This window comes from Saccopteryx bilineata, chromosome 2 (assembly GCF_036850765.1).
Source record: "Saccopteryx bilineata isolate mSacBil1 chromosome 2, mSacBil1_pri_phased_curated, whole genome shotgun sequence".
In the NCBI taxonomy this organism is placed as follows: domain Eukaryota; kingdom Metazoa; phylum Chordata; class Mammalia; order Chiroptera; family Emballonuridae; genus Saccopteryx; species Saccopteryx bilineata.
The window spans coordinates 115,363,614-115,390,452 of NC_089491.1; the positions used below are offsets into that span (position 1 = coordinate 115,363,614).

The window sequence follows — 26,839 nt, forward strand, 5'->3', positions numbered from 1 at the left end:
GCAAAAGCGAGCAGCACAGTGAGGCGCGACGTAAGGATGAAAACGACCGCACATCGTCCGCCTGGGGACGCCTTCCTCCTTCTGGATTGGATTTTAGTCTTTTTTTTTTTTTTAAGTGCTCCATGTATTTCATCCATTGTTTGAAGTGGGCTTGGAGGAAGCGTGCCGCACGCATCCTTTGGTCCCTGCGCGTCCAGCTGTGTCCCTCTGAAGCAGGTCTCTCGGCTCTCGGATCTGGGTCTCCGGGACGCGGGAAAGAGTGAGGTGGGAGTCCCCTGCGCCTCACGCGGCGCTACGCGCAGGAATCCGCCCCCCGGAGGCCAAGTCGGAGAGCTAAGAAGTCGCCCGCTCCTCGCGCCGCCAGAGCCTCCCAGCCCCGACGCGGGGAAGGAGGGAGGGGACCGGAGGAGGGAAAGTGGGGCCGGGCGGGGGGTGCCTGGGAAGCCGGTCTGCGCTGACGTCACTGGGCGCGCAATTCGGGCTGGAGCGCTTTAAAACACGAGCGTGCGAGCGGAGATGCTGCTCCACACCGAGCAGGCGGCCTGCAGCAGCAACGCTCACCGTCCCTGCAGCTGCTGCAGCCAGGGCCATCCCGGAGGGCCGCGTGGCGGCAGCGGGCACGGGCCGGCCCCGCCGCGGGCGAGAGCGCGGCACCCGGCACTGCAGACGCCCGCTGGGCCGCACAAGCCCGCGGAGCCGCGTCCGCCGCGCCACGACCCGCGTGAACCCCCGCGCAGCCCGGCGACCGCGTCCCGCTAGCAGAGCCCTGCCCCGGCCCCGGCACCATGGACACCTCCTCGGTCCGCGCGCTCCTGTCCCTGCCCGTCCTGCTGCAGCTGGCGGCCGGGGGCGGCTCGCCCAGACCCGGGGCGCTGCTGCGGGGCTGCCCCGCGCACTGTCAGTGCGAGCTCGACGGCAGAATGCTGCTGCGGGTGGACTGCTCGGACCTGGGGCTCGCGGAGCTGCCCTCCAACCTCAGCGTCTTCACCTCCTACCTGTAAGTGCGTCCCCCGCTTCCCTCCGAGACGGGGACCCGGGGAAAGGGCGGCTACAGCCCGAGACCGGGCCGGGGCTCCGCGGCCCCCGCCTGCTCCGGGGGGGGCGGGCGAGTTTGCCAAGGGCGTCGTGGCCCGAAGCGTTCGGGCCCCAGGGAAATGCAGGTGTCTCCGCGGGTAGCACGACCTACATTTTCTGGGTCCACAGAGAAACGGCTCCGTTTCCCGGGAAAGCGCTGGTGCGTCGCAGCCTCCGGCCCGGCTCCGGGCGGGTCACCGGGCGAATTCCTCCGAGCGCGGGCATTTGCAGCAGGGTGGGCGTTTGTGCCCCTGAGCCGGGAACCCCCGGGCCGGCGGCGGGTGTGCCCAGCCCAGCCTCACCGCCCCTCGGGTCCTGTCTTGTTCCATGAAGAGGTGGGCTGTAAAAAGTTTCCCCAAAAGAGAACCCCAATCTGCCCAACTCCAATAGAACTTACTCCGCATCCCTTGCACGGTCGCGTAATGTAATAATTTTTTTTTCTCTTTCATCTTTTTTTTTTTTTTTTTAATGATGTGATTAAAATGTGGCAACCACAAACTCCGATTAGAGCTGCCAGAACGTTATCTTTACCTTTGGCTGCCCGAGCCGCCCTTTGAAGTGCCGGCGGCCACGGTGTAATCTTTAACCATCTCCCCCTCCCGGGAGGAGAAGGGAAGTGGGCTGAAGGCGGCGGGGCGGGCGAACAGCGGCGCCGACACCCACGAGGAGACCTGAGGCTCTCCGTCATCCCCTCGAGATCCTCACGCCCCTTCCTCCCCCCAACACAACCTCTCAAGCCCCAGCCGCGGAGAGGAGGCAGCGGTTCATTTAATCGTTTTGTCTCTGGAAAACCCAGGCCCGGAGGGTAACAGGTGGTTGGGAGGATGAGGTGACTGCGGAGGAACCAAGGCGACTGCTCTCCCTCTCCCTAAGGAGAATCTGGGGTTCAGTTCCTTCGGGCAGGGAGACCAGGGTCGAGGTCACGCTGGAAGAGGAGCACTGTGACTACAAGGTGACACGCTGAGGTTTTAGGTTGAGCCCACCCAAGCCCACGCAATCTTGGTGTTGGCTTCTCTAATGTACTCTGGCAGGAGCTAGTTGGGATGTTTGTGAACTCGTTCTTCCCTCTGTTAGCTCTTTTCTGGAGGGAAGAAACATGAAAAGGCTTGCACAACGCCTTCCACTAAATAGTGACTCTTTCCAGAGACAGACTGAGGAAGAAAAAAGCTTTTTTTTTTTTTTTTACTACTTGTTTAATATGCATTTGAAGAGATGGACTGTCCTACTAGATTTTGGTGTTAGTAGACGGCAATCCTCTCCTCATCTACCATATTCTAAGTGCTTTTCTTTTCTTGAAAGGATTATAAAATTATCTATTTCCCCACCAGGTTTTCCTTCTATCACACTCATTGCCTAAGGCAATGGTATTTTTACAATGATAGAAATCTGCTCTCATAAGTGATTATTCTCTAAGAATTCACATTTCCTCCACCTAAACAGCTGTTTGTACTACAGAGTGAAATCCTCGCTTTAACTGCTAAACTCAGTGTTTCAGGAATCATGTGCTCTCCTGTATAGGGAACTTCTGAGAGCAGTGTGGCAATTTCACTTAAGAGCCTAGAACTATTCTTCACCATCACCAGAAAGAAAAACTATATACAAGAGAAGTGGGCAATTCCCCATACACCTACCTATTAAAATTATTCACTCATTTAAAAACATTCAAGAATACAGAAAACAAATTTATGAATAGTGTCAGGATGCTTTTTTCCCCCACTTGAAAGAACGAACATTTGTTGGGCTTCTGTTACTAAAATTTGGCATGAAATGCTGCTTCAAATCATTTCCCACATACGGCAGAGGCATTTCACTGCATCCTCCATGTGCTCAGGAGACCTGACTGCCAGTGTTCGCTATCTAGCATTATAGATAACTCCTGGGAGTGAAAATACCATTAGGAAATTGCCACCTTCTTTTCATCCTATTTGATGACAATCTGTACCCTGGCTTAAGGGGAAATTTTCTAAGTGCCCTATAAAGTATTGAACTCAAAGTATGTGAAAAGCGTCACAGTGAATGCTAAATACTTGCTTCTAATGGTTGACATTTCAGGCGGGTATGAGTGCAAAATGTAGAAATTCATCTGGAAGTAAATAACCAAACTGACGTTCTTCATAACATGTGATTTCAGAATTTGGTCCTCATAGAGGACAAAATGTCAGGGCTCATGGGTTGAAGGGTTTGTCAGTTTTTCTGGAGGTTTTTTGTTTTTACAACCATGGGAGATCTGTGCAGACACATTAAGGGTAAATGGTGCCCTCTTTTGGTTACACCTAGATTATCTAACCATTTCTGCCTTCACTTGAGCACTCATAACTTAAAAGAAGAATTTTTATTTACACATATTCAAATAAATAAGCATGTATATTACTGGTTTTGTTATTTTAAGAAATAACTTTCCTTTGCTCTTGAAAGGGAACTTTCACTTACAGCCCCACACCACTGGGGCCCAGCAGTAATTAAGCTTGGATGAGAAAGTTGCAATGTGTAAAGACTCTTGGGTAAAAGGCCAGACTATTATCTTTTTCTGTTTGTAGTAGGTTATCACCATTTATTTGAGTCAAAATGTTATCTCTTAATCTTCCTCTCTTCCCCACAAAAGAACAAGTATTTCCTTTTCTTCAAACAGATTGAGGATGGCGAGTTCCAGCTGTACACATTTGGCAAATAGATTGTACCACAATCTGAGAGCTGGCTAGTCAGACTCTTAGGTAAAGAAAGTTTCCTAACTCTCTTCATAGAAGGCTAGAGCTATTTATGTGCAGTTTTATAGTCTCTCTTCCCCCAGAAAAGCTAAATCTTAGGCCAACATTAATAGTAATTCTCCTTTCTTTTTGAACTGCATTGCTCAGTAGATCTGAAAGTGGACCACAGAACATAGTGGAAACCCTGGAAAATCTCAATCTTAATCCTCTCTCTCTCTCTCTCTCTCTCTCCCCCTCTCCTTCCTTCCCTCCCAGTGGTTATGGACTCTGATTTCACAAAAGGGGGCTAATAAAGCTTACTCAGCAGAAAATAAGGAAAACTCCAAGGTTGAGACATAAAAGCAGACAATAATTGTTGACAATGTTTAATACATCTCAATTTACCAGTAATGATTTATCAGAAATAAAGTAGCACTGGCTTCTAATCTTATTGTAGGTAAATTATTTTATTGTACCAAATGTGAACGCTTTGAAAATGCATTCGGATAAGCTCTAGAAAATACGCTCCCCTGTGCTACTTTGATATCTTTTATCCAGTTAATGTGGCATCCAAATAGAAAACTGAACATCTGATATTGTAAATATATGTTCCTTTATTGATCTAGAACAGCCATTTTATTTTTAAATGAGAACATATTTGTTTGTTTGTTTGTTTGTTTGTTTTTGCTGTTAAGGACATGAACATTTCATTCACAAGCAAATTTATGTCACATGAACCAAAAGAACTGAAGAAAGATTTGTGTTTTAGTTTAATGTGTGTAGTTTGGTTACTTTTCCATATGTAACTTTGGAAGAATATTTAATTATACATGTAATTGGTAAAACTGGTATTAATAAGAATCTATCAAAAACTATAATTAATTACATGAAGTATGGCCCTGGTGTCATGCATGCATTTTAAGCATTTAAAATGCAGCTTCAATATTTAAAAACATTCTTTAGATCTTTGAAACTGGTTTTATATAGTTCTGCTTCTCTTCAAGCAAAAAGGTATTTTAAATGAAGGAAAATGTTTGTATTTTAACAATGGTTACGAAAGCTTCAACTGTTATAACAGTCTTAAAGTTTATATCGATTCCAAAATTATAGTTTGCTCTATAACTTCCTTTAAAAATCATTTTAAAATAAAATGATGCCAATGACTTTTCTCCATCTTAATCAAGTTCTTTCTTTTTCTCCAGGATCCCCAGATTGTTGTTGTTGTTTTTTACTGGTGTTTTTATTACAGTGGCAATTAATGAAACTAATTGACTAAAGTAGTCTGAGTGATTATTTTATTAAGTAGTAACTCTGATTCAAACAATATTTTAGCACAGAATAAATAATTTACCAAATATATTCAAAATATGCATGGCAGAGTTTATGAGATAAGAATGAATTTTTACATACAATTAAATATGATCTTCAGTCTTTTTCCTTCTTATTCATTTTCTTCAAAGTAAAAAAAGTTCTGATAAGCAACAAAAAGTAGCAATCACAAATGAGTTAGAAGATTGGAATCAAAAAATAACCTTTGTAGTTAAATAAAACTATTTTTTTGATAATGGAATCATCCCCACGTGGATATATTTAAAGAAGTTCAGAAACACAATACTGGTCTATGATTTGTCATAACTAAATTTTATTAATCTGAGCTATTGGACTGTTTTTAATTTCTAAAACATATAATTGTTAAAAGCATAGGAATGATGACCAAGTAAGCAATTGACCGAAAAAAGCTATCGTTTAAAATTAAAGACATTGCAGAATATTTATGCTTTTATAATGGATACCTAGTATCTACTCACTTAATCAAGCATTTTTATGTTTCTTCTATTAAATTCATACATTTAAGTCATTTTAGCTATAAGTGTAAATAGGTTTCCAATTAACCCAAATCACATGCCATAAGATAGACATGAAAAACAGCAGTGAGCTCTCTATTGAGCAATTCTGTGAAGTAACTTTTTGGGTTGCATTTGGTTATATAAATTTAGAATAATGCTAAATGATATTTTCACTTGTAAACTCCTTACAAGTGGATATTTCTGGTAAATTGAATTCTTTGTGAGAAGGCAAATTTCTGTGAGATTCAAGCTCCTCACTTCTGTAATAATGTTTTTCTTTATAGACTCTCCTAGTAGAGAAGTGCGTCAGACTGGCATTCCACAACTGATATATTACATACCAAAGAAAACAAGCTGATAATCTAGTCCTGTTGCTATTTTTGCTGTACCTTTTAAAATTTTATTTGTTAAATCTGCTCATGAATTAAAACCCACTAGAACTCTTATTCTCAGATCTGTCAGTTTCCATCCACATTTTTATTCAGTCATTATAGAAACCAACCACATATACAATTTCACCTGTGGAATTCACTGTCTATAGGGAAAGGTGACATTCCACAGCTTATAAGATAGACTTTTTCATAAAACTTTTCATAGTTCAAAATATTTTGTTCTTTATAGGTTACAACCCCATTCCTGAAATCCCTGGCATTTTCTCCTACCTTTCTGGTTAATTTTGTTATTGTTGTTACATTGATTGAGCCCAATAGATGTATGTTATTTGAAACGTGTAGGTAGAATATTAGTCATTTGACTTCAGGAAGTTATCTGGTGATAAAGCCAAAAGACTGTTAACAAGGCATTAGCGTTAGTAGGGGAACTGTTTAAAAGATGCTTCATAGGCAGGAGTCCTCCTCATAGCCTCATCTATATACTGCTCACAAAAATTAGGGGATATTTCAAAATAAATATGAAGCTATAAAATATCCCCAAAGTTTTGTGAGCAGTATATTACCCTTATTCTCATTGCTTCAGTCTGGTATTAGAGAAGCTGGAATTTATTGTAAGAGCATACAATAGAGCAACCCATGTCCATGAAATCATCTTAAAGTCAGATGGAATAACACTCCAGGATGTGATGTTGGGCTGTCTAAATTACCTTATTATTTTAATAACAACAACAACAATAGGCCCTGGCCACTTGGCTCAATGGTAGAATATCGGTCCAGAGTGTAGATGTCCCAGGTTTGATTCCCGGTCAGGGCACACAGGAAAAGTGCCTATCCACTTCTCCACCCCTCCTCCTCTCACTTCTCTCTCTCCCTCTCTCTCTCTTCTCCTCCCCTCTACTCCCCCCTTCCTGCAGCCAAGGCCCCATTGAAGCAAGTTGGCCCTGGGCACTGAGGATGGATCCATGGCCTCTGCCTCAGGCGCTAAAAAATGGCTCCAGTTGAAATGGAGCAAAGGCCCCAGATGGGCAGAGCATCGCCCTCTAGTGGGCTTGCCAGGTGGATCCTGGTCGGGGAGCATGCAGGAGTCTCTCTGCCTCCCCTCCTCTCACTAAAATTAAAAATAAATAAATAAATAAACAACAATAATAATAACAGCTGACATTTATGTTGTTCTTTCTGAGTTCCAGGCATTATGCTGAGTACTTAATCATACATCCCACACCTTATAACACAGGTACTATTTTCATTCCTAACTTAGGAGCCTGTAAACTTATTCCAAGAATATTTCCATTGCTCAAAATATTTTCAGACTTCTTTGAAGTTATCTTAAGGACCAGTTTACCAGAAACGCAAGAAAACCAGTCTTTTAATTTATGGTTATGCCTCAAAGTAAATGTAATTGGTGCTGAAATATTTCAGCACATTTCTCTTTTCAGAAACAATTTATGAAGCTCTGGGAAATGTGGTTTTTAATTTTCAAAAAAATGAGAATTATATTATATAGCTTAAGGCCAAGATTTTAAGTTTAGTGAAATACCTTTTCACTTTTTCTTGTCTCCAAGTCAAAGATAAATGGTGGTGGTAGCTGCTAGGCATTATAAAGACTAATCAATTGACATATAATTTCCTAGTCAAGAATAATGCTGTTTTGTTTTGTTTTTGTTTTTCTGTGACCAGATCTATGTGCCAAGTAAAGTAGTTGCATTCTTTCCAATTATTTTTTGGTTCAGAAAGACACAAACTTTCTTAACAGGTCAATGTTATTTGAATTTGTATTCACTTTTGTAAATGATCAGATTAAATGAATTGATGTCATGAAGATCTACATACTGTCATTTATTTGACTCGAAATGGAGAATTATTCCAAAGTTTTTATATATAATATATTGTACATATTTCAAATATACACATATATATGCATATACATTCATGCATATAAACATACATATATTTTTTGTGATGGCTAACCTTACATGTATACTTCCTAAAGTCTTCACTAAGAAAAGAACCTGAGAATTTTTTTACTATAGTATATAGATTATGTATATTTAACACTTAAGGCAGTGATGCAAATTTCTTTGTAATTTAGAAATCCAGATAAGTCAGAAAAGGCACTTTCCTTAACTATTCATTTAATTTTTTTTTCAGTCCTTCAGTTTTTTTGCTGCTGTAAACCTACATGTTTACAATTTATTATATTACAAACTTATCATGTAAAAGAAATAGGTGGCCAATTAATTATAAATTACATTCAGTATAAATAGCCCCTCATCAAGTAAATATTGATGTTTAAAAAATTTAGGAGACATTGAAACATAATCTCTAAAATTCCTTAAAACAGTACTCTCAAATCTTTTCTATTAACTGATCATTAATAATGTAAAATTGTTCAGCAATTCCTAATTTTCAAGTGTCTCATTTTTTAATGCATGCATATTATTTTCATATTCATTTTATCCTTTTTGTCTTCAGAAGAAGTTTTGTTCCATCTTCTAACAAGGACTCTGGTGATCAAGGGGGAAGACAGCGATCTCATGCACACACTAACACACACACCAACACCCCAATTAGAAACAATTTTTTTTGTGCCACTTGCTCCGAGAAAATAATGCATAACATTGACATGGCTTGACAGTGGAGAGCCAATCCTTTTGAGGGGAGAGACTGAGCTGGCTGTGTGAAGGCACCTTTGGTTTGGTTGAGAAGCTGAAATGCAGAAGACAATTGTCCTGGCAAAGGGAGCCCAACTCCAGCTGAGAACGCGTGCACCGAGCTGACCTTCCTCGTCAGCCTGCCAGCTGAGATTAAGGTTTCCTCAAGCGGTCCCTTGTTAGCCCAGCCTTTTCCCCAGTGTTGCTCATCTTTCACAACTGGAAGCCAAATGTTTTAAACTGTTACTCAATTTTGCAGCCAAATTCCTTTATTTCCTCCTTCCACCTCCCTTTCTTCCTTACGCACACCCATATACACAGGCACACACTCTGTGATGGCTACCCTTACATGCATACCTTCCTTCCCAAAGTCTATACTAAGGAGAGGATGTAAGAATTTTTATGGTTTATGAAAAAAAAACAAACTAGTAAATATCTTTGTGCTTTTTTTCTTGAAAACTTGATTAAGTAGAACAGGAACCTCTACGAAAGATATCTATTTGCAAAAATAACCTTCCTTTGATCAAAAAGCCACAAAAGTGTAGTTCTCAAGAAAGTAGAAAACCACACATGATCTCAAGTGGAAAAAATATAAAGAATTTGCTGAATTTTTAACCTTAGCACATAACAAAGATATTATTTTAAACTTGGTTGGTTAATGTGGGCTGTGTTAGAACTTTCATTGTGTTGTGTTTGGGTTTACCCAGTGTTATTTTAATGAGTTTATTGGTTCAACGCACAAAACACCACATGCCACTTGGAAGGTCTTAGGTTATAAATTTTCTTGTGAGGCACTTACTTGAAGGAACTCTGTTATATAATCAATTGGTCTTTAAATCTATCAGCACAAAAATAAGCTTTCACTTTTTGTATGCATATACAGTAAGAATTATTTGGTTATAAAAACCAAATAAAAATTTCCATGGAAAGAGTTACATTCCTTAATCATTTATTTTGAATATATATTGAGGCTTTTTCAATAAACATTTTTTCACAATGAATCTATAGAATTAGTTTGGAGTCTTCTAGTAAAGACGGAGGCAAGAAGTCTATCTCTTTATTCTCTTTTCATCCTTCCAGTTCCTGTGGGACCCTTAGCAGACATGCCTGCATTTGGCAATAGGTATACTCTCTTAATGTTATAGTGTCCACTTCCCAATAGAGTAAAGCCAAAAAAAAAAATGGCAAGAGATTTGGCAAGGCTAATTCAGGGAATCTGCCACCCAAGAAACAGTATAGGCAGAACTGAGAGGCTGTGAGACCTCCTTTGGGCATCCTGTCCCCAGATGGTTCACTTCTCCTGTGGCTTTCTTAATCCTTCTCCACCCCTCACTTCTAGATAGCATCTGAGGAAGACTGGAAGGATGCATTTTTCTTATCTCAGACACTTTCTTCCCAGGGGTTCAAACGACAAGGTGAAGGGAAATTTAGAAAGAAGAGTCTTTGGGATTAAAATATCAACCCTGAGTGCACTGAAATTGGGTCTTTGATTTTAACTTGGGGAAGCCACATCACTATTCTTGTGGTGGGAGACCTTAACTCACCACAGCCCCCGTTCCCCGCCAGCTGTTGTTCTCTAGGGCTCAGGGCCACAGAGTGCAGGAGGAAGTTCAAGATCTTTTTTCATTGAGTCTTCAAGCTCGGGTAGCAAAAGGAAATCCTAGTTAAACCAGATTCTCCCAGGGTGTAAGCATATCTCATTTGAAGATCTCAAAAGTTTTAGCAACATGATTAACTGACAGCAAGTATCCACCTTCCACCTTCCAGCTGCCAGCCTTCCAGCTTAAAGTCTATTTCCCCAGGCTCTTATAATCATGAAAAGTGTTGAGTGGATATAGACTGGTCCCAAATGACTATTATGTAGTAATTTGAAGCTCCCTTTGCTTTAGCTACAGAAACTCCTCGGAACATAGTTAATTGTATATTGGGAAGGAAAGGCAAATTTTGGTAGATTATATTAATTATTATCAAAGCAATTCAGATTGAGCTAATAACTAAGTACATTTAGAGTAAGTTCTACCGTAAAGAACTCAAAGGATAATCTTTTATCCACAAATTACCAGAATGACTAAGCTGTATACCTAAGGTCACATTACACAGTGCAAGACTGAAATTTAATCATAATTGCTAGAGCGTTGTCCTAATTGCCCGAATAAATGGAATTAAAATAACTTAGATGTGTTGTGGAGGTTTTTGATAAGTCAAACTCAATGTCTACCCATGCGTGGGATTTAGAATGGAAAGAACATTGGAAATCATCTAATCCAACACCTTCTTTCATAAATGATGAAAGTCATGCTCATAAGAGGTAAATGACGTTCTCAAAATCACATAGATGGCAAAAATGGAATTGGAACTCAGGTGTCCTAAAAACCCTGGTGGAATGCTCCTTCCTGTCAACTTTTTGCTTTAATGTCAGATACTCACATGAATTCTAAGACTCTATTATTTTCCTAGATGTTTCCAAATATCTTGTTGCTTTTGTATGTTACATATCCTCACATCTAGGTATGAGCCTAAACTTAACCTCAGCACCTTTTTTTGACCCGAACAATCAAACTTAGTTTAAGGAAATAATAATTTCCTAAATTTTTGTTCATAGTTAACATGCTCTTTTTGTAATTTCAATTTTATTTGTTCCCTTAACTTGACTAAATTTAGGTCTCCTAAATTTCTCTTGTATCTGTTCCCTTTTTCCTCTAGCACTGAAATGCATCAGTTTATGTTCTCACTTCTCTCCCGTAACTGACAGTCTCCTGTCTCAGTTTGCATAGATGCCCAAGACCCACACAGTGCTTACCACCCTACTAGTTTGTTTGTCCAAGATGCCAACTGTGGTCAATGTCTTTCTTAGAGTCAATCCTTCAATGGCTTCTTATGTCTTTCATGACACAATTTAACTCCTCAGTGTAACCTACAAAGCCAGCTTCTCTTGCCTCACCCCCAGCTGCAGACTGCTGCCGGTTCCCCCTCCCTAGCCTCTCATGCTCTCCTCTCTCCTGTCATATCAAACTACCTCCTACAATTTCAGCGTTACATGCCTTCAGGTTCTCACATGTGTTGGTCTCTGCTGGAAATGCCTTTCTTCTTTCCCATCAGTCTTTCTATACTCAATTTGAAAATCACAGAACACTTTCTGTGACCCCTCCCATTTCAGGAAATTGTCTTTAATGCTTCTATGTCATGTGAACCCACTTGTCCCAGCATTTGCCACACTTGATAACCATATTTAATTGACTCCTCTGTTTCTATTACTAGACTACATATCCCTTGAATTATCCTTTTTTTTTTGGACTGAATCAGAAAGCAGTCTTCCTTGGATTCGGATCAGAACACAGAATCCCTGTGTATTAGTCAAGTTGTTTATTTTTTATATTTTATGATGCTTTGCTCTCTTGGGGCTTACCTGAACTAAGAGAGACTGTCCCTCCCAGGGCTAGCTAATTCCCAGAGATAACAATGACTCCTTTGCAAGCCAAGCACTTTTCATGTGCAAACCAACCAACCAAAGTCTGCACCCTCGACCACCTTTGCTGGGCTCTTGAAGTGTTGTTACACTCTAGGTCAATATTCCTTGTCCTGATCACCCCGGGGCAGATATCAAACAATTGGAGACAGCCCTGCACCACACAGTCTGCTGAAATGATTCAAACTAGGTGATTCTAAGCCCGCTTACTCTGTCCATTTCCTCCCACGGTGACCACAATAAAGACTCTTGCCCCTGCTTTTCTCTCCTTCCTTCTGCCGCCTGACAGGCACAGGTGCTTCCCCGTGTAGCCCTGCAGACTGAGTTGCCCCTCCTCTTGGGAACTCTGAGTAACAAACCCTTTTCAATAGTCGTTGCCTCCTGATCTATCAGCCATACCATACCTGAATAATATGAAAAGCTACATTTTAAAACACTCTGTGTCTATACATGCCTGTGCCTGAGCAACTTCAAAAGAAGATGTGGTCCAGGCACGTCTGAAGGAGAGCCGGCACCGTTTTCTCTCTGGGAGGAACTCTTATGTTTCCCTAAACTCTGTGTAAGGCTTGTTCTTTGTCCACACCTAAGATGTAAGGTGTCATTTTTCCGGTCACCAAATATGTAACAGAGTAGACGAGCTGATATAATCTCTGGTATAATCTTATAATTGGTGATAAAGAGGTCATCCAATGTCAATCTGGCAGACTGCATTGTTTTGTTTGTAAACTCCCATGACAGAAAGAAATTTAAATAGTGCTTTTAACACTTTTACCACCAGTTTCTCATTTGCCCTTCATAACAAACAGCAAAATGGTTTATTATTATCCCCACTTTGGGGATAAGAACACTTCTGGACAAAGATTGCAGCCTTATTTTAAATGACCTCGGCAGGTACTCTACCTCAGTTTTCTCATCTGTAAAATGGCAATAATGGCATTTGCCTCACTGTGTTGTTGTGAAGATTGGAAGAACAATGCGCATGAAGCACTTTGCGTAGGACCGTGTGTCTGGAGCAGGCATTAAACATTTGTTGTTATTGTGTTTTTTGATGATGATGTTACGGTTACTTTAACACTAAACCCACACTTTTCAAATACACAGTGTTGGCTCTTATTATTTCCCAAAGTATTTTACAATTGTAAGCATAATTTTTCACTAAACAAGATTTTTTTAATGTTAAAAACAAGTTAGAGAACAACAGAAAGTTGATTTAAAAAAAAGAAAATAGAGGAAGCAAGAGGAGGCAGCTTCAGCTGAGTAGGGTGTCACCCAGAATCTGTTTAAGTAAAAATATTCTACCTTTCATCTCTGATCCTTGGTATCAAATAGATAAAAGATTCTGGGTATTGAATGAAGTTTTAGATTTTCATCTGGGTGTGTAACATTGTGTAGACACGGCACAAATCTCCAGGGTGGCTGACTACTGAGTAGATGCTTTGTCACAGACTGTGGGCTGGGAGCCCAATGTTAGGAGTCCATTCCTCAGACATGATGTAATGAATGGCCCGCGATTTGTGATCCTAAATTTAAATTGTTTTTGTTCTCTTATTTTTTCATCTCGCCCATCCTCATGATTTTTCCTGACTATATAGGAAAAATTTAGTTTGGTAACTGCTTGGGCTCTTAAATACTCCCATCTCAGCAGCTGTCTTGCTACACATAGCAGCAGGCGAGAGATGATGGATTTAGGGGGATTGAGAAAAAATTTGGGAATCCAGCCTTTTCTCAGAATTAACCCCCCTCAGATACTCAGGGGGAAAAAAGCAAGTTCTTAACACAAAAAAAGTGTGTTTGGTTATATTTTTATATTAACTAAAAATAATAATAATTCTACTCTAAGGAACAAACTGATTAATTAGAGAATAGGTTTATGTCTATCTGAAAATACATTTCACAGAGTTGAATTTTCACGAGGAATTTCATTGTAGCTGTCTTTGATAAAGAAGCAGTTGATTCAACACAACAACAGGAAGAATCATTGCAGTCAGTGATGACAACAAGGCTAAAATTGTTGCCTGGGGAAATAATAAGGACCAGGGACTTAAATCTGTGAAGAGAGGGATTCAAAGTTATGTAGGGGGTCACAATACTACTTGGACTTGCGTTTGAGCAGAAGGTCTCCAGAATTAGGCCCTGTGGTCCTCAGCAGAGAGGAGAGATGGATGGGCGGTCCTTGGACTTGACAGTATTTGAATCCTGCTGGGTGAGACCTGTGTCACCATCTCAGCAGATTCTCACACCCCTTTACAGAAGAGGCCAGCTGCATTGGCCACTACCAATAAAAGCAAAAGAGCAGGTCTGAAAAGGACAAGAGAAATCTCCCCTGTGGCAACACTTTTGTGTCTTACTACATGCGAAAATATGATTGAATTCTCAAGTGCCCACTGAATTATTAAAGTAGGAAGCTGATGTATTTTACCGCCTTAATACGAAAACTGAAGGACTTTCAGGGAGACATCCAGGAACACAGACTGGAGAAGTGGGACCTATCCACTCAGCTAATATGAGGCAGTTAATAGTCACTAAACCAAAGAGGACCACAGGCAGCAAAAGTTGAACGATTTCAAATTAAGGGTCAGGAGGTCCTCTCTCAGATAAAGCAAATTCTCCAGGTGGAGAGGGAATAAAAGGAAAGTGACAGCAAGAGACTGTGGCAAATAACAAAAGGATTAGAAAGTGTCAAGAGGGACTCACAGGTGAAGTGAACTGCAGGACAAAGAATGAGACAAGAGTACAAGCTGCCCAGCGAGACACAGGCCCTGGCTACTGTCTCTGCTTTGGGGTTGGCTCACCCCGTGGGCAGAATTCAGTCCTTCAAGGGGTTTCCACACACACTGACATATACTACACACACACACACACATACACACACACACACACACACGCACAAGGGCACAGCGGCATTTACATGTGAAAGAAAAGGAAACTCATTTTAGAAACAACTTCAAAATCTCAAAATACATATATCTACCTACACGAACCATAGGATAAGGCAACTCGTGAGAACTGGGAAGAAATTAACACTATGGTGCAGGAAAACAGAATATTTAGAGGAGATGTGTGTGCTAGAAGATTCTCAATCTTGTCTGCACTTTAGCTCCAACTGAAATCTAATGTTAACCTTCCTGAAGCCCTGCTCACACACCAAACGAACTAAATCAGTATCTCCAATGGAAGAATGGAGGCATCTGAATGATTCTTTTCACCCTTCAAGGCAAATGCAATGTGCCATCAAGGTTTGAGAACCTCTAAGCTAGATCTAGCTACCGCACCAACCAGCCATAGAATCTCCAGCAAGATGCCTACAGTTTTTGCATCTGTAGAATAAGAGGTGAGCACATGCTCTGAGATCTCTCCTAATTCTATTGTTCTATGAATCTAGGAGCTTGACGTTTGCAGGTATTGTAACAGGACAGGTGTAGCGAAACAGGAGGTTTCTACACACCCACTCCATTTTGTGCAGCCAATCTGGGAGCATTGTTTACTCTCCTGCAGTAAGCATTACTTAAAATGACTTTATTTGTTTTACAGTTTAGAGGGCCTCTGTAGGTAGCCTCAGGAGCCCATTCATTTCATTAACATTAAATCAACAAGCAGACCTTCTTTCTGCCTCTCTCGAGCAGGATTAATGGATTTTGGCATGATTTGTGCATCTAGCAGCAAAACCCCGTGCTGAGAAAGCTAGCAGGCTTGACTAATTCCCAGCAGTGCTAACTTCATAAACTTACTTTCAGCTTTTAACTCTGACTGAAGATTGAAGTAATGACTTCACGCTGTTACATTTGAATTCATGATACTCAAGATGTATTAAAAAAACCATACAAAAATGATACACTATTTGATAAATTGAATGTACGTGCTTGTGTGTGTGTGTGCACACGCACACGTGTGTGTATGTATATTTGTGGTTTTACACATTTGAAAATACTCAATTCTGTGTATCTAAAAAATATCCTCTAAAACATTGAGAGAGATCTATGTAATAAATAATGATTGCACTAAATAGAATATTGACAGTTGCATATGGAAAGTGTAAGCATGAGAACCTCTGGCTAGAATATCGTATATATGCTAATAGAGGCCCAGTTTTGTGTGAAGCTGTAACGTAATGAACTGTTAGATATGAATCATTTCCTAAGAAGCAAGATGAGTCTACTCTATGAGACCAGTTATCACCTATTAAGAATCCTACATACGACTATGCTTGCACTTTTTTCTTCCAGTCTTAAATTCAGTTCAAAATTCAGAGAACTCTGCATGAAGAAGGGAGAGAAAAGGGATAAATACAATATTTCCAACCCATCTGACAAGACTACATAAAAGCTTTTGATCAAAGGGTCTTAAGTACACTTTACTGGTGTGACAAACAACATTTTTATCCCTTTATTAGATTTATTTTTCTTCTGAAAACTGCAGTGACCAGGGTATGGTTTGTGAGAGAACGCTGGCAAGGTTGTGTTCTTTGATTCCTAATTAACACCTTCAGTCTCTAAAGAGAACCAACAGAAATACCATAAAATGTTGCAGCTGCATTGTGATTCCGCTTGGTTGGTTTGTTAAAAGTCGGCTGGGCATTGGCAGCTGCAATAAAGGGGCCGCTCAATGGGTGTTTTGTATTGTGCCCACTGAAGTGAAAGAAGGCAACCATTTTATTTTTCAAATGGGCAGCTGCAGAGGGAGGTTTAAATGGAGCTAAATACAAGATTTACTGTTAATTTATAGTAAATATATAAAGAAAATATAACCTAACTCTTAGGTTTTTACAGTCACATAACAGACATTTTAGCTAGAAATTCCTAAGGACAATAATTTTGGAGCTTTTTAGCAACTGACTTGGGGAATTTGGCAACAAGGAATAGCATTCATTATTAAAATCAAAATAGCCTTTTTGAAAAAGCTGAGTAAGCCAAAGCTTTAGAAATAGACATTTCCACTTTGAAATGTAAAGGTATATCTTTCCTGTCTTTGGTAATGGAACTCCCTCCTCCCTCTTTATTGAAACCCTAAAATTTGTTCAGATTGGAATTGAGTAAGATTCCATACACCCCCTACCTCACTTTTTTTTTCTTTTTTTCTTTTTTTAAGAGCATGGAGTTGAATTTTGCCTTGGGTAAGGGAATAAAGGAGGCATTTAACTCTAGTCAGATAAATCTCACTCACATTCAAAAATGCAATTAAGGAAATATGTAAATCTAGATGTTTCATCAAATGCTAGCTAAGGGGTTACTAGTTCTTTTCGAACACAATGACTGAACTAAAGAACTTTAGTGTCTGTGTAAGAACCATTGTCCCAGCCGCGGTCCCTGTTGGAAACAGAGTCCGGGCTGGCTGTGGGAAATACCTACGTATTGACACAGGCCTCGTTTCTCAGAGAAAGGGGATGGAAAAGAAAGTATGGCGATTTTACTGTTGCATTCTAATCAGCCATGATCTGCCTAATTTGCTTTGATCAGGAAGATAAACCAATTTTTCTTTGGGCTGGATAAAAAGTAATTAGCAAGCCAAAGCTTTCATATTATTTCAAAAGAGCTAAAGTAGGGAGGATCAGAAATTGTAAGGGTGGGGGTTAAATGCATCTCTTCGGCTCATCTAAGAGCATTGTTAGTTCAGAATAGGACACTGACACAGAAAAGGAACTCCCGTTGGAGATAGTTTCATGGGCTGTGCAACCATTGTAAGTTCTGGGATCCATAATGCTGTGTAACTAAACAGAATCACCAAAAGGTAGTTTACAATCGGTGTCTGTGTCATGCAGCCCTGTTCTTTTGTGGGGACACCTTTACCTTCAGGTGAACAGGTATGATTACTGCCCAGTTTTAGGACATTGTTGGTTGTTAGTTTCAAGTTGTTGGGGTAGTTGGATGTGCTTACTTGAACCCTCAGCCTCTGCTCCCCTCAAGCACCGAGACATACCTGTTTGGGATTCTGCAGTCCTGGGTATACTGGGATAGGATCCGAGATCAAGCTGCAAAAGCTAATCAGGAACCTGACCCCAGAGATGCTTACATTTCACAGCCTGGTTCTCTGGCTTTCGTGCCAGTTGCCAATTTCAATAATGCCGGGTCCTCCGGTCTCGTTTTTTTCCCCTAAGCACCCAAACACATGTAGTTATTAGATGAGAAAGGAAGATTTTGGAATATGGGGTTTTGTTTCTTCAAAAAAAGAAATCTATTTAGTGTTAACTTTTTTTCTTGTTGATATGACCTTTGCATTACTTCCTTTTCCAAGCTGTTGTACTAGATATGGTATCTGTAACCCCACTGTAAACTTAATTGCTTTTTTGGCTACTAATCTCCTTTGCTGAGTTCTTAGATACCAAAGTGTGCATTTCATGTCAGACTCAATGTGTCTTTAAAATAAGTAGATCTTTTCAAAGGATCTCTCTGTGAGGCTGGAGCTCACTAAGTATCAAGGTTATATAGAAACAGTTATTGTAGAATAATTCCAAAAGAAACTAGAAAATATGAGTTTAAGGTGGCTATTCTATCTTGTTTTTTTAATTATTTAAAATATTTTTATTTACCTGTTCTTATGTTTTTCTGCTCTCTTGAGGAAGCTGCAGTCAACAAACATTTTAACTCTTTTATCATTGTTTGAAAAGTTCTCAGTAATACAGTGTTCAAGATTGCTAAGTCTGTTTTCATTTTGTTGTTAACTGTCAAAGGTCTAAAAAAGAGGGCAGCTATTAGGACTAAGAATTCAATCTGTGGCTGTGGAGGAGATCTTTAACAGTGTTAGCTACTCAGTCCTGCATATTCATTCATTCACTCACTTAATTAATGTTTATTGATGGCCTACTCTGTGCTAGAGAATATATATATAGCAGTGCAAATATATATATAGAATATATATATAGAAGATGAACAAAATCCTCGTTTTTGCAGGGAAGACAGACCTTAAGCAAATGCTTATTTAAATTTATATTATTAAGATTATAAAAGGGCTCTGATGGAGAATGGGAGTGCATGGAAAGAGAACCTGCCTGGTCTTGGTGGTCAGGGAAGACTTCCTTTAGGAAGTGACATTTAATCTGAAACTTGGAGGATAGTTGGAGCTGGCCAGAAAAGGGAGAGGGAAAGAGGATTTTAGACAGACTTTCCCACTTAAGTCTGTGCACTGTTTGAATTCTCCTCTATGCATTCTGCAGCTGTAATGTACAGGTTGATGCAGAGGACTCCCTGAACCTTGCACCTACTTGGGAGGTAGGTCTTGACACGGTTACCCCTAGGGGGCAGGACCCTCCTTTGAGATCTGACCTATCTGTACTAAGAACTCTCTGAAAGATCTGTATGGCAAGTGGCCTACAGTTTCCAGTCTCATAAGTGTATCTTCTGCTTTACTAGCTTATAGTTTTACTGGGCATACCAAATTCACTTTCAGTTCTTCTGAAACATAATTATGAACTTATTTATTTGCACCACTAACAATAACCTGAAAAGAAGAGATAGTAATTGTGTTACATGGACCTGTATGTTTTCTCTGGATTCAACAGGGAACCAAGAAGTACAAGGCAAGATTCTCCATTTGTCCTTCACTCACAGTAGACAGTTCCAATGTTTGTTCACAGGGGAAGCTGGTCAGAACTGAGGGTGCACACTTATTCGTTCTTTTAATTACATATAACATTTACTTGATACCGACTATCAGACAGGTTCTAGACTAGTCCCAAGAAACAAGGATGAAATAAAAAAATGGCCTGTGCTCTCTGATGTTCACAATTTAGTTGAGGAAGAGAGACAAGTGAACCAAAGCAGTGTGGTGATTAAGAGCCTCATTCGAGGGCCAGACCCTCTTTGTTGGAATGCTGGCACTGCCCCTTATTACCTTGGGCAAACAGTTTAACTCCTCTGTGGCTTCAGTTTCCTCGTCTGTAAAAGAGAACAGTTCTCAGAGGGTTGTTCATAGGGTTATCATGGGAAAGACTCAGAACATGCCTGGCAGGTAGTAAATACAAGGTGAGGTTAGCTGTTACTATTAATAGAGGTTGGCATGAAGTTTTATGGAAACAGAGAAGAAAACCAACCAGTCATCCTGGCGTTGAAAGTACTTCTCAGAGAGGGTCGTATTTGTTCTTAAAAGTTGGGGAAGACTTCCCTGTGTGGATGGGGACGTCCTTCAGAATACAGGCCTCACCACGCCAGCAGAGGCACAAAAGTGTGAACGCACATGGAAGGAAATGTTCAGACTTGTGAGACAACAACTGGCCTGGCTGTGAGACAACCAGGAAGAAAGGGAATACGAAGAGCATCTGAACGGCCACAAGAACTGACAATATGGTGAGGAGACAGTTGCTAAAGTACAGCTCAACTCCTGACTGACACCTGCCAAATAAAGTCTCGGGGGCTTGGACAGGTTTTCCTTCAGATGACTGGGCCCTCCACAGGAGACCAAGGCGCTGATGCCCAGGGTTTTACTCTTGCTCTGCAACTGCTTAATTATATGGCTCAGGGATATCATTTACCCTTTCTGATCTGTTTTGTCATCTGCTAAATGAAAGAATCCATCCAGTGTCTATTTTAGTGCAAATATCAACCTGGATTAACTTTATATACAGCAAGGAATGCTTAATATGCAAATTCCGTGTTGAATGCACAGGCACTGCATGTACACAAACCAGTGGAAAAGTAGAAGTAGAATCAGACTGTAGGCTTCCTCCATAATCAGCTTCTTTCCTCAGGAGTCAGCCAGCTCCAGTTCCTCCTCCTCCCTTACCTAGTGTCCTCCGTTCCGACCGGCCTTAGACTTCACTTCCATTTCTGATTGTAAAACAGGGATCATTTACTTCTTTCTCCACATTCTTTCCCGTCTTCTGAAATAAGAATAAATGAATGAATGCTTTCTTGGTGGCACTCTTAACTCTGCTGTATCTTGAAACTCAACCCCACTCACCTCTGAGCGCCTCAGTGATCATTGTCTCTGCCGAAAACAGAACCACGACAGATCTACCCCAGGAACTGCATCTTGTCCGTGCTCATTGCCCAAGTCTCTCCAATTTGGGGCTATAATCTCAACTCTTGCACCTTTTCTGGTCATAAGCACTGCTGCTGGAATCCACAGGTTAGCTTTATCTAGACCACCAGGCTCCTGATGACCTATGAGTCTTCCTGACTCCACCTTCCCTTCCCTCTTTTTCAAAGCTATCCTCTGTCTGGGATTTCTGTTTTATCTCCTGGGACCTATGGTTTATTCATTCAGCAAGCTTTTACTCACAGTGTACTATGCAAGATACTCTGGAAAGACACAAAGATGAAGACAATATCAGTTCATTTTCTTCTAAAAGTTTGATATCTAAAAGGTATCATTCCATACTGTATTGAATTTGGTACCTAGTATGTTACCTGATAAAAAGATTTCTAGCCTGACCAGGCAGTGGCACAGTGAAGAGAGCATCAGAGTGGGATACAGAGAACCCAGGTTTGAAACTCTGAGGTCACCGGCTTGAGCACAGGCTCATCTAGCTTGAGTGCGGACTCACCAGCTTAAGCACAGGGTTTCTGGCTTGAGTGTGGGATCCTAGATGTGACCCCATGGTTGCTGGCTTGAGCCCAAAGGTCACTGACTTGAAGCTCAAGGTTGCTAGCTTGAGCCCAAGGTCACAGACTTGAGCAAGGGGTCACTCGCTCTGCTGTAGCCCCCCAGTCAAGGCACATATGAGAAAGCAAACAATGAACAACTAAGGTGCTGCATTGAAGAATTGATGCTTCTTATCTCTCTCTCTCTTCCTGTCTGTCTGTCCCTCTCTCTTTCTTTCTGTCTCTGTCACACACACAAAAAAATTTCTATTTAAAGATAGTTAATGTCATAGCATTCTCTATTTTTCCCTCTTTATTTAGTCTATTTATAATCACATTCCCCACTACCTGGCATATATGATTAGTGCATAAGCGTTTTCTATGAATGGAGCAAGGATTCCTCCCTCTGTTCCACAATTTCCTCAAACTCTTTCCCCTTCTTTTTCCTCCCTCTCTCTGCCAAAATTCTTGAAAGAGAAGTTATATTCACTGCCACAACTTTATTACCACCCACTCACTCTTTTATTCCTTTTGAAATCAGCCTGCCACCCCCCACCATTCAACTAAAATCACTCTCTGTTAAACACCACCAGTGACCTCCTACTGCCAAATCCAAATGGTCTTTTCTCAGCTCTTGGTCTTCCCGGACCACTTTGCAGCGTGAGACTCTGCCAAACTCCACCTCCTTCCACCTTAAGCAGAATGAGTGCTCCACAGTTCCAGCCTCAAAGGCACATGTTTGAGAATCTCCTAGACCAGGTTTTGGCCACAGTCCAAAGCTCAGTTTCCTTATCTATGAAATGGGGCTAATAAAGCCTATTATCTATGTCTGGCACACACATGGTCAGCCTCCTAATTGCTCTCCTTACCTCAATCTCACCCTGCGTGTGAACCGCTGCCAAATTAATCTTTCCAGACTTCATAATGATCATGTCACTTCCCTGTTCAGAAAGCTTCAGCAACACCTGGGGACGGGAGAGCTCCAAATCTATTGCCCTGCACACATGTCTCCACAGTCAGCTCAAGTCGTGCCTGCTATGGTCCAACAATAAGGAGTCCCGCAAGACCGAGAATCTGTAGACAGCTCCCTAGTGTCAGCTTGGCCTCTGGCTAGTTGTCATTTAATATCTCCTTATCTCTAGTGTCTTCACTAGCAAAATCTCTTCAATAGTTTGTAACTGGAGCAAAAATCAGAATTACTCATGTGTTTGGTTTTTTTAATTCCATATTCCAAGATATCATCCCAGAGATCCTGATTTGTCAGTTCTGGAAACGAACTTGGGAATCTGTTTTTGAACAGTGCAACAGGTTATGGGGATCACTGGATCACACAACTGTAGGAATTGGCCAGTGCACAGCAACACAGCTCGCTCTAGGCAGCAAGCTAGAGCAAATTCTGATTACTTATTCTCTTTGCCCAGATTTTAGAAGCAGAAACATTTGGGTTAGAATCTTAGAAGTGTGGTTTTGAGCATCTGTAAAATGTGATAATGATGGCCCTAGCCAGTTGGCTCAGCAGTAGAGTGTCAGCCCAGTGTGTGGAAGTACCAGGTTTGATTCCTGGGCAAGGCACACAGGAGAAGTGCCCTTCTACTCCTGCACCCTCTCTCCTTCTCCTTTCTCTCTATCTCTCTCTTCCCCTCCCGCAGCCAAGGCTCCATTGGAGCAAAGTTGGCCCGGGTGCTGAGGATGGCTCCACAGCCTCAGCCTCAGGTGCTAGAATATCTCTGATTGCAGCGGAGCAATGCCCCCGATGGGCAGAGCATCGCCCCCTGGTGGGAAATCAGGTGGATCCTGGTCGGGTGCATGCAGAGTCTGTCTTCCTGCCTCCCCCCTGCTTCTCACTTCAGAAAAATACAATAAATAAATAAATGGGACAATGATAATACTTGCTATAGAGGAAGATAAAATTAGACTGAGTCTACAAAATATTCAGGACAGCATCAAACACATAATAAATGATCAATAAATGTCAACTGTGATGACAGTGATGATTATTTAAGTCCCTCTGCAAATCTCTACTTAGCTTCAAAACCAATTTTCATAGTACTAAAGGAAATATTAACATGTTAATCAGTCACTCTAGAGGTTAATATCTCTTGCATTTCTTATTATTTTTCTGTAGGTTTTTAAAATAAATTTTAACATATGAATTATAATGTTGTTTGTGTGTGTGTGTGTGTGTGTGAGAGAGAGAGAGAGAGAGAGAGAGAGAGATACCTCTTCAATACATCAAGTGATCATATAAAAGTTATTTACAGTCCTTGGCTTTTAAGCCAAAAGGGTCAGAGGATTTTTTTTTTTACATAGGTAAGAACAAAGTAATGTTTCAAAGGTAACATTTTTATATAGTGGACTAATGCTAGTTTTAAAAAGGCTATTTAAATTATATTTATTGTATCAAAATATGTTATTTTTTACAACATCTACAATTATAATTATTTGCATTATAATCAGTTTCAAGTATCTCAATGAAGACTCTAGAAAGACAGGAACTACCTCTGTGTTGTTTACTGTGGAATCCCCTGAGCCTAGCACAGTGCCTGCCATATAGCAAGTGCCAAGGGAATATTTATTGAGTGAGAAGAAGAAAGAGATGAGAGAATGGGAGAACTGGAAACCAAGCATAGAATAAACTTTAAACTACATGTGAAGCATAAAGAAGACAACCTCAACCCACCAAAGCTGACAGTCTAGCTAGGTGTGTGTGACATACTCAGAAGAATGTACCATTCAGCATACTCATTGAGAGTCATAGGAAGATGATGACTGTCCAAAGAGGTTAGCATAAGTAGCAGAGAGGCAGGGCTCAAGACTAATCCAGAAGATGGAGTGAAAGAGAGACAAAACTGAACATTTAACTTAAGAAAAATCAGGATTGTAGCATAAAAACTACTCAAGTAGAGAGAAGGGAAATAGTCCTGAGTCCTTATTAGAGTAAGTTTCAACAGACTAGATGGTGTGAGCATATGTATGTTGTTTGAATAAGGACATTCCATATCTTAATTATTTTTATTCTAATAGTAACATTTAACTTGAAATACTTTGAACAGTAAATATTGGCTTGAAATTTTCTTGTTCAGAAAACAGAGTGTAGGTTAGAAAATAAATGCTTTCCTGGGAGGAAGGCTCAGAGTTGGAGATTTGAGTACAGTAGCCCCCCTTATTCATGGACGATATGTTCCAAGATCTCAAGCCAAATACTGTACTTGAAACTACAGATAGTTCCTAACCCTATATAGTTTTCTTCCTATGCACACATATACGTGATAAAGTTGAATTTATAAAGTGGGAAATTCATGGATAGAAGATTTGTTTTACCATAAATTGTAGCAACCTCAGCATACAATGTTTCTTCCCTTAAGTCGAGAACTGAGCTCATACATGGAGCCCAGTGGGCTGTAAGGGCATTGAATTTTTAAATATTAATTGTGTCATGGATTAGGATAATGCATTTAAAAATTAGTCTAAAGTCAGCAAATAAGCAAAAGTGTAATTTTAAAAATTTCAACTGTTATATATTGCATATTACAAATTATATATTTTTATGTAAAATCTGATTATAGTATTAGGGTTGTAGCACATTTAGCCACTAAAAGAAACACCTTATGAGTTCTTGTTGGCATATTCAAACTGCCAACATCATTATTCTTGCACTTTAAAGCCATTATTAACTAAAATAAGGGTTAGTTGAAGACAAGCACTGCAATACCATGACAGAGAATTGGATAAGCTAGATGGCTAAGTGACTAAAGGTTGGGAGTGTACTCAGTGTAGAGACATTGGACAAAGGCGTATTCATGTTCCCAGCGCGATAGAATGGGACAGTGCGAGATTTCATCACACGTGTCAGAATGGTGCACAACTTAAAACATGAATTGTTAATTTTTTGAATTCCCCACATAATGTTTTTGGACCCCGGTTTACTGTGAACTACTAAGACCACAGAAAGTGAAACTAAAGATAAAGGGGTACTTCTATAAAGAAAGTTTCTTGGGGCATGCCCTCAGGATCAAACCTGCAGGGAGAAGGGGAGTGAAGGAGGCAGGATTGACAGAGGGAGAAGTTGAACTGAGACGAGGTTGCAATCAAGTCCTCACATTGGGGTGGTTTTTCAGAATTGTCCCTCATACCTCACACTGGCCAGTTATTGGATGTAAGTCTCCTCTTTGCAACCCGCTAGATTGTGACCTTGAGCAAGGAGACTCACTCTAATTGCTAAACAAGGTGACTCCACTGGAGCCCTAGCTAGCTGTGGGGATAAGCAGTCCGTCCTCCAGTGAGGCAGCATACTAAAGATCCCCTATACTTCAGTCTGCAAGAAGGAGGGCAGGCAAGGCTGCTATGTTTCTTAGGAAAGTAGTCAAGGTTGAATCATCAAAACAAAGTAGTGCTACTCTAAGAATGGCCCATCCTCGCCCTGGCCGGTTGGCTCAGCGGTAGAGCGTCGGCCGGGCATGCGGGGGACCGGGGTTCGATTCCCGGCCAGGGCACATAGGAGAAGCGCCCATTTGCTTCTCCACCCCCCACCCCCTCCTTCCTCTCTGTCTCTCTCTTCCCCTCCTGCAGCCAAGGCTCCATTGGAGCAAAAGATGGCCCGGGCGCTGGGGATGGCTCCTTGGCCTCTGCCCCAGGCGCTAGAGAGGCTCTGGTCGCGTCAGAGCGACCCCCGGAGGGGCAGAGCATCACCCCTGGTGGGCGTGCCGGGTGGATCCCGGCCGGGAGCATGCGGGAGTCTGTCTGACTGTCTCTCCCCGTTTCCAGCTTCCGAGGAATACAAAAAAAAAAAAGAATGGCCCATCCTCAACAAGATCCTGAAAATTACCTCAGGCTTGAGCCTTCCTTCTTCACCATTTCTTTCTCTTCTATTCCATAGGCTCTTTTAACTTTCTAGCCAGTTCCTTTTCATAACTATATAAATATATCTTACCTTATCTTAATCGTATGTATATATGTTTGTGCATTTCTACTGTCCCAAAGACTGCTTACATTCTTTGGCTTTCCTCCCACCTGTCTTTTAAACAAAACTGTCTCCTAGGATTCCTCAGGGAGTTATAGAAGAGCCTCAGAATACCACTATACTAGCTCAACTTCATCTCCCAACCAGCTGCATAAACTTCTTCTCTTCCTACATTTGTATTCTCCTGGTCCATTGGGTAAGCCTCCCACCATTCAACACTTGTCAAAAGTATATTTCTCAATTTCTCTGTTAG

At 41.0% G+C, this 26,839-nt stretch overlaps 1 protein-coding gene and 1 pseudogene across 1 annotated transcript in view; both read left to right on the forward strand.

Moving 5' to 3' along the window:
• The first annotated feature begins 389 nt into the window (after nucleotides 1-389).
• LGR5 (leucine rich repeat containing G protein-coupled receptor 5) overlaps nucleotides 390-26,839 on the forward strand; it is a 146,145-nt gene continuing 119,695 nt past the window's right edge. The window contains exon 1 of the mRNA XM_066257668.1: nucleotides 390-997. Within this exon, the coding sequence (XP_066113765.1) occupies nucleotides 786-997 (212 nt within the window). The 5' untranslated portion in view covers nucleotides 390-785. The remainder of the gene's footprint in view (nucleotides 998-26,839) is intronic.
• The window catches only part of LOC136323706 (PC4 and SFRS1-interacting protein pseudogene), a 41,805-nt pseudogene continuing 16,120 nt past the window's right edge, over nucleotides 1,155-26,839 (forward strand).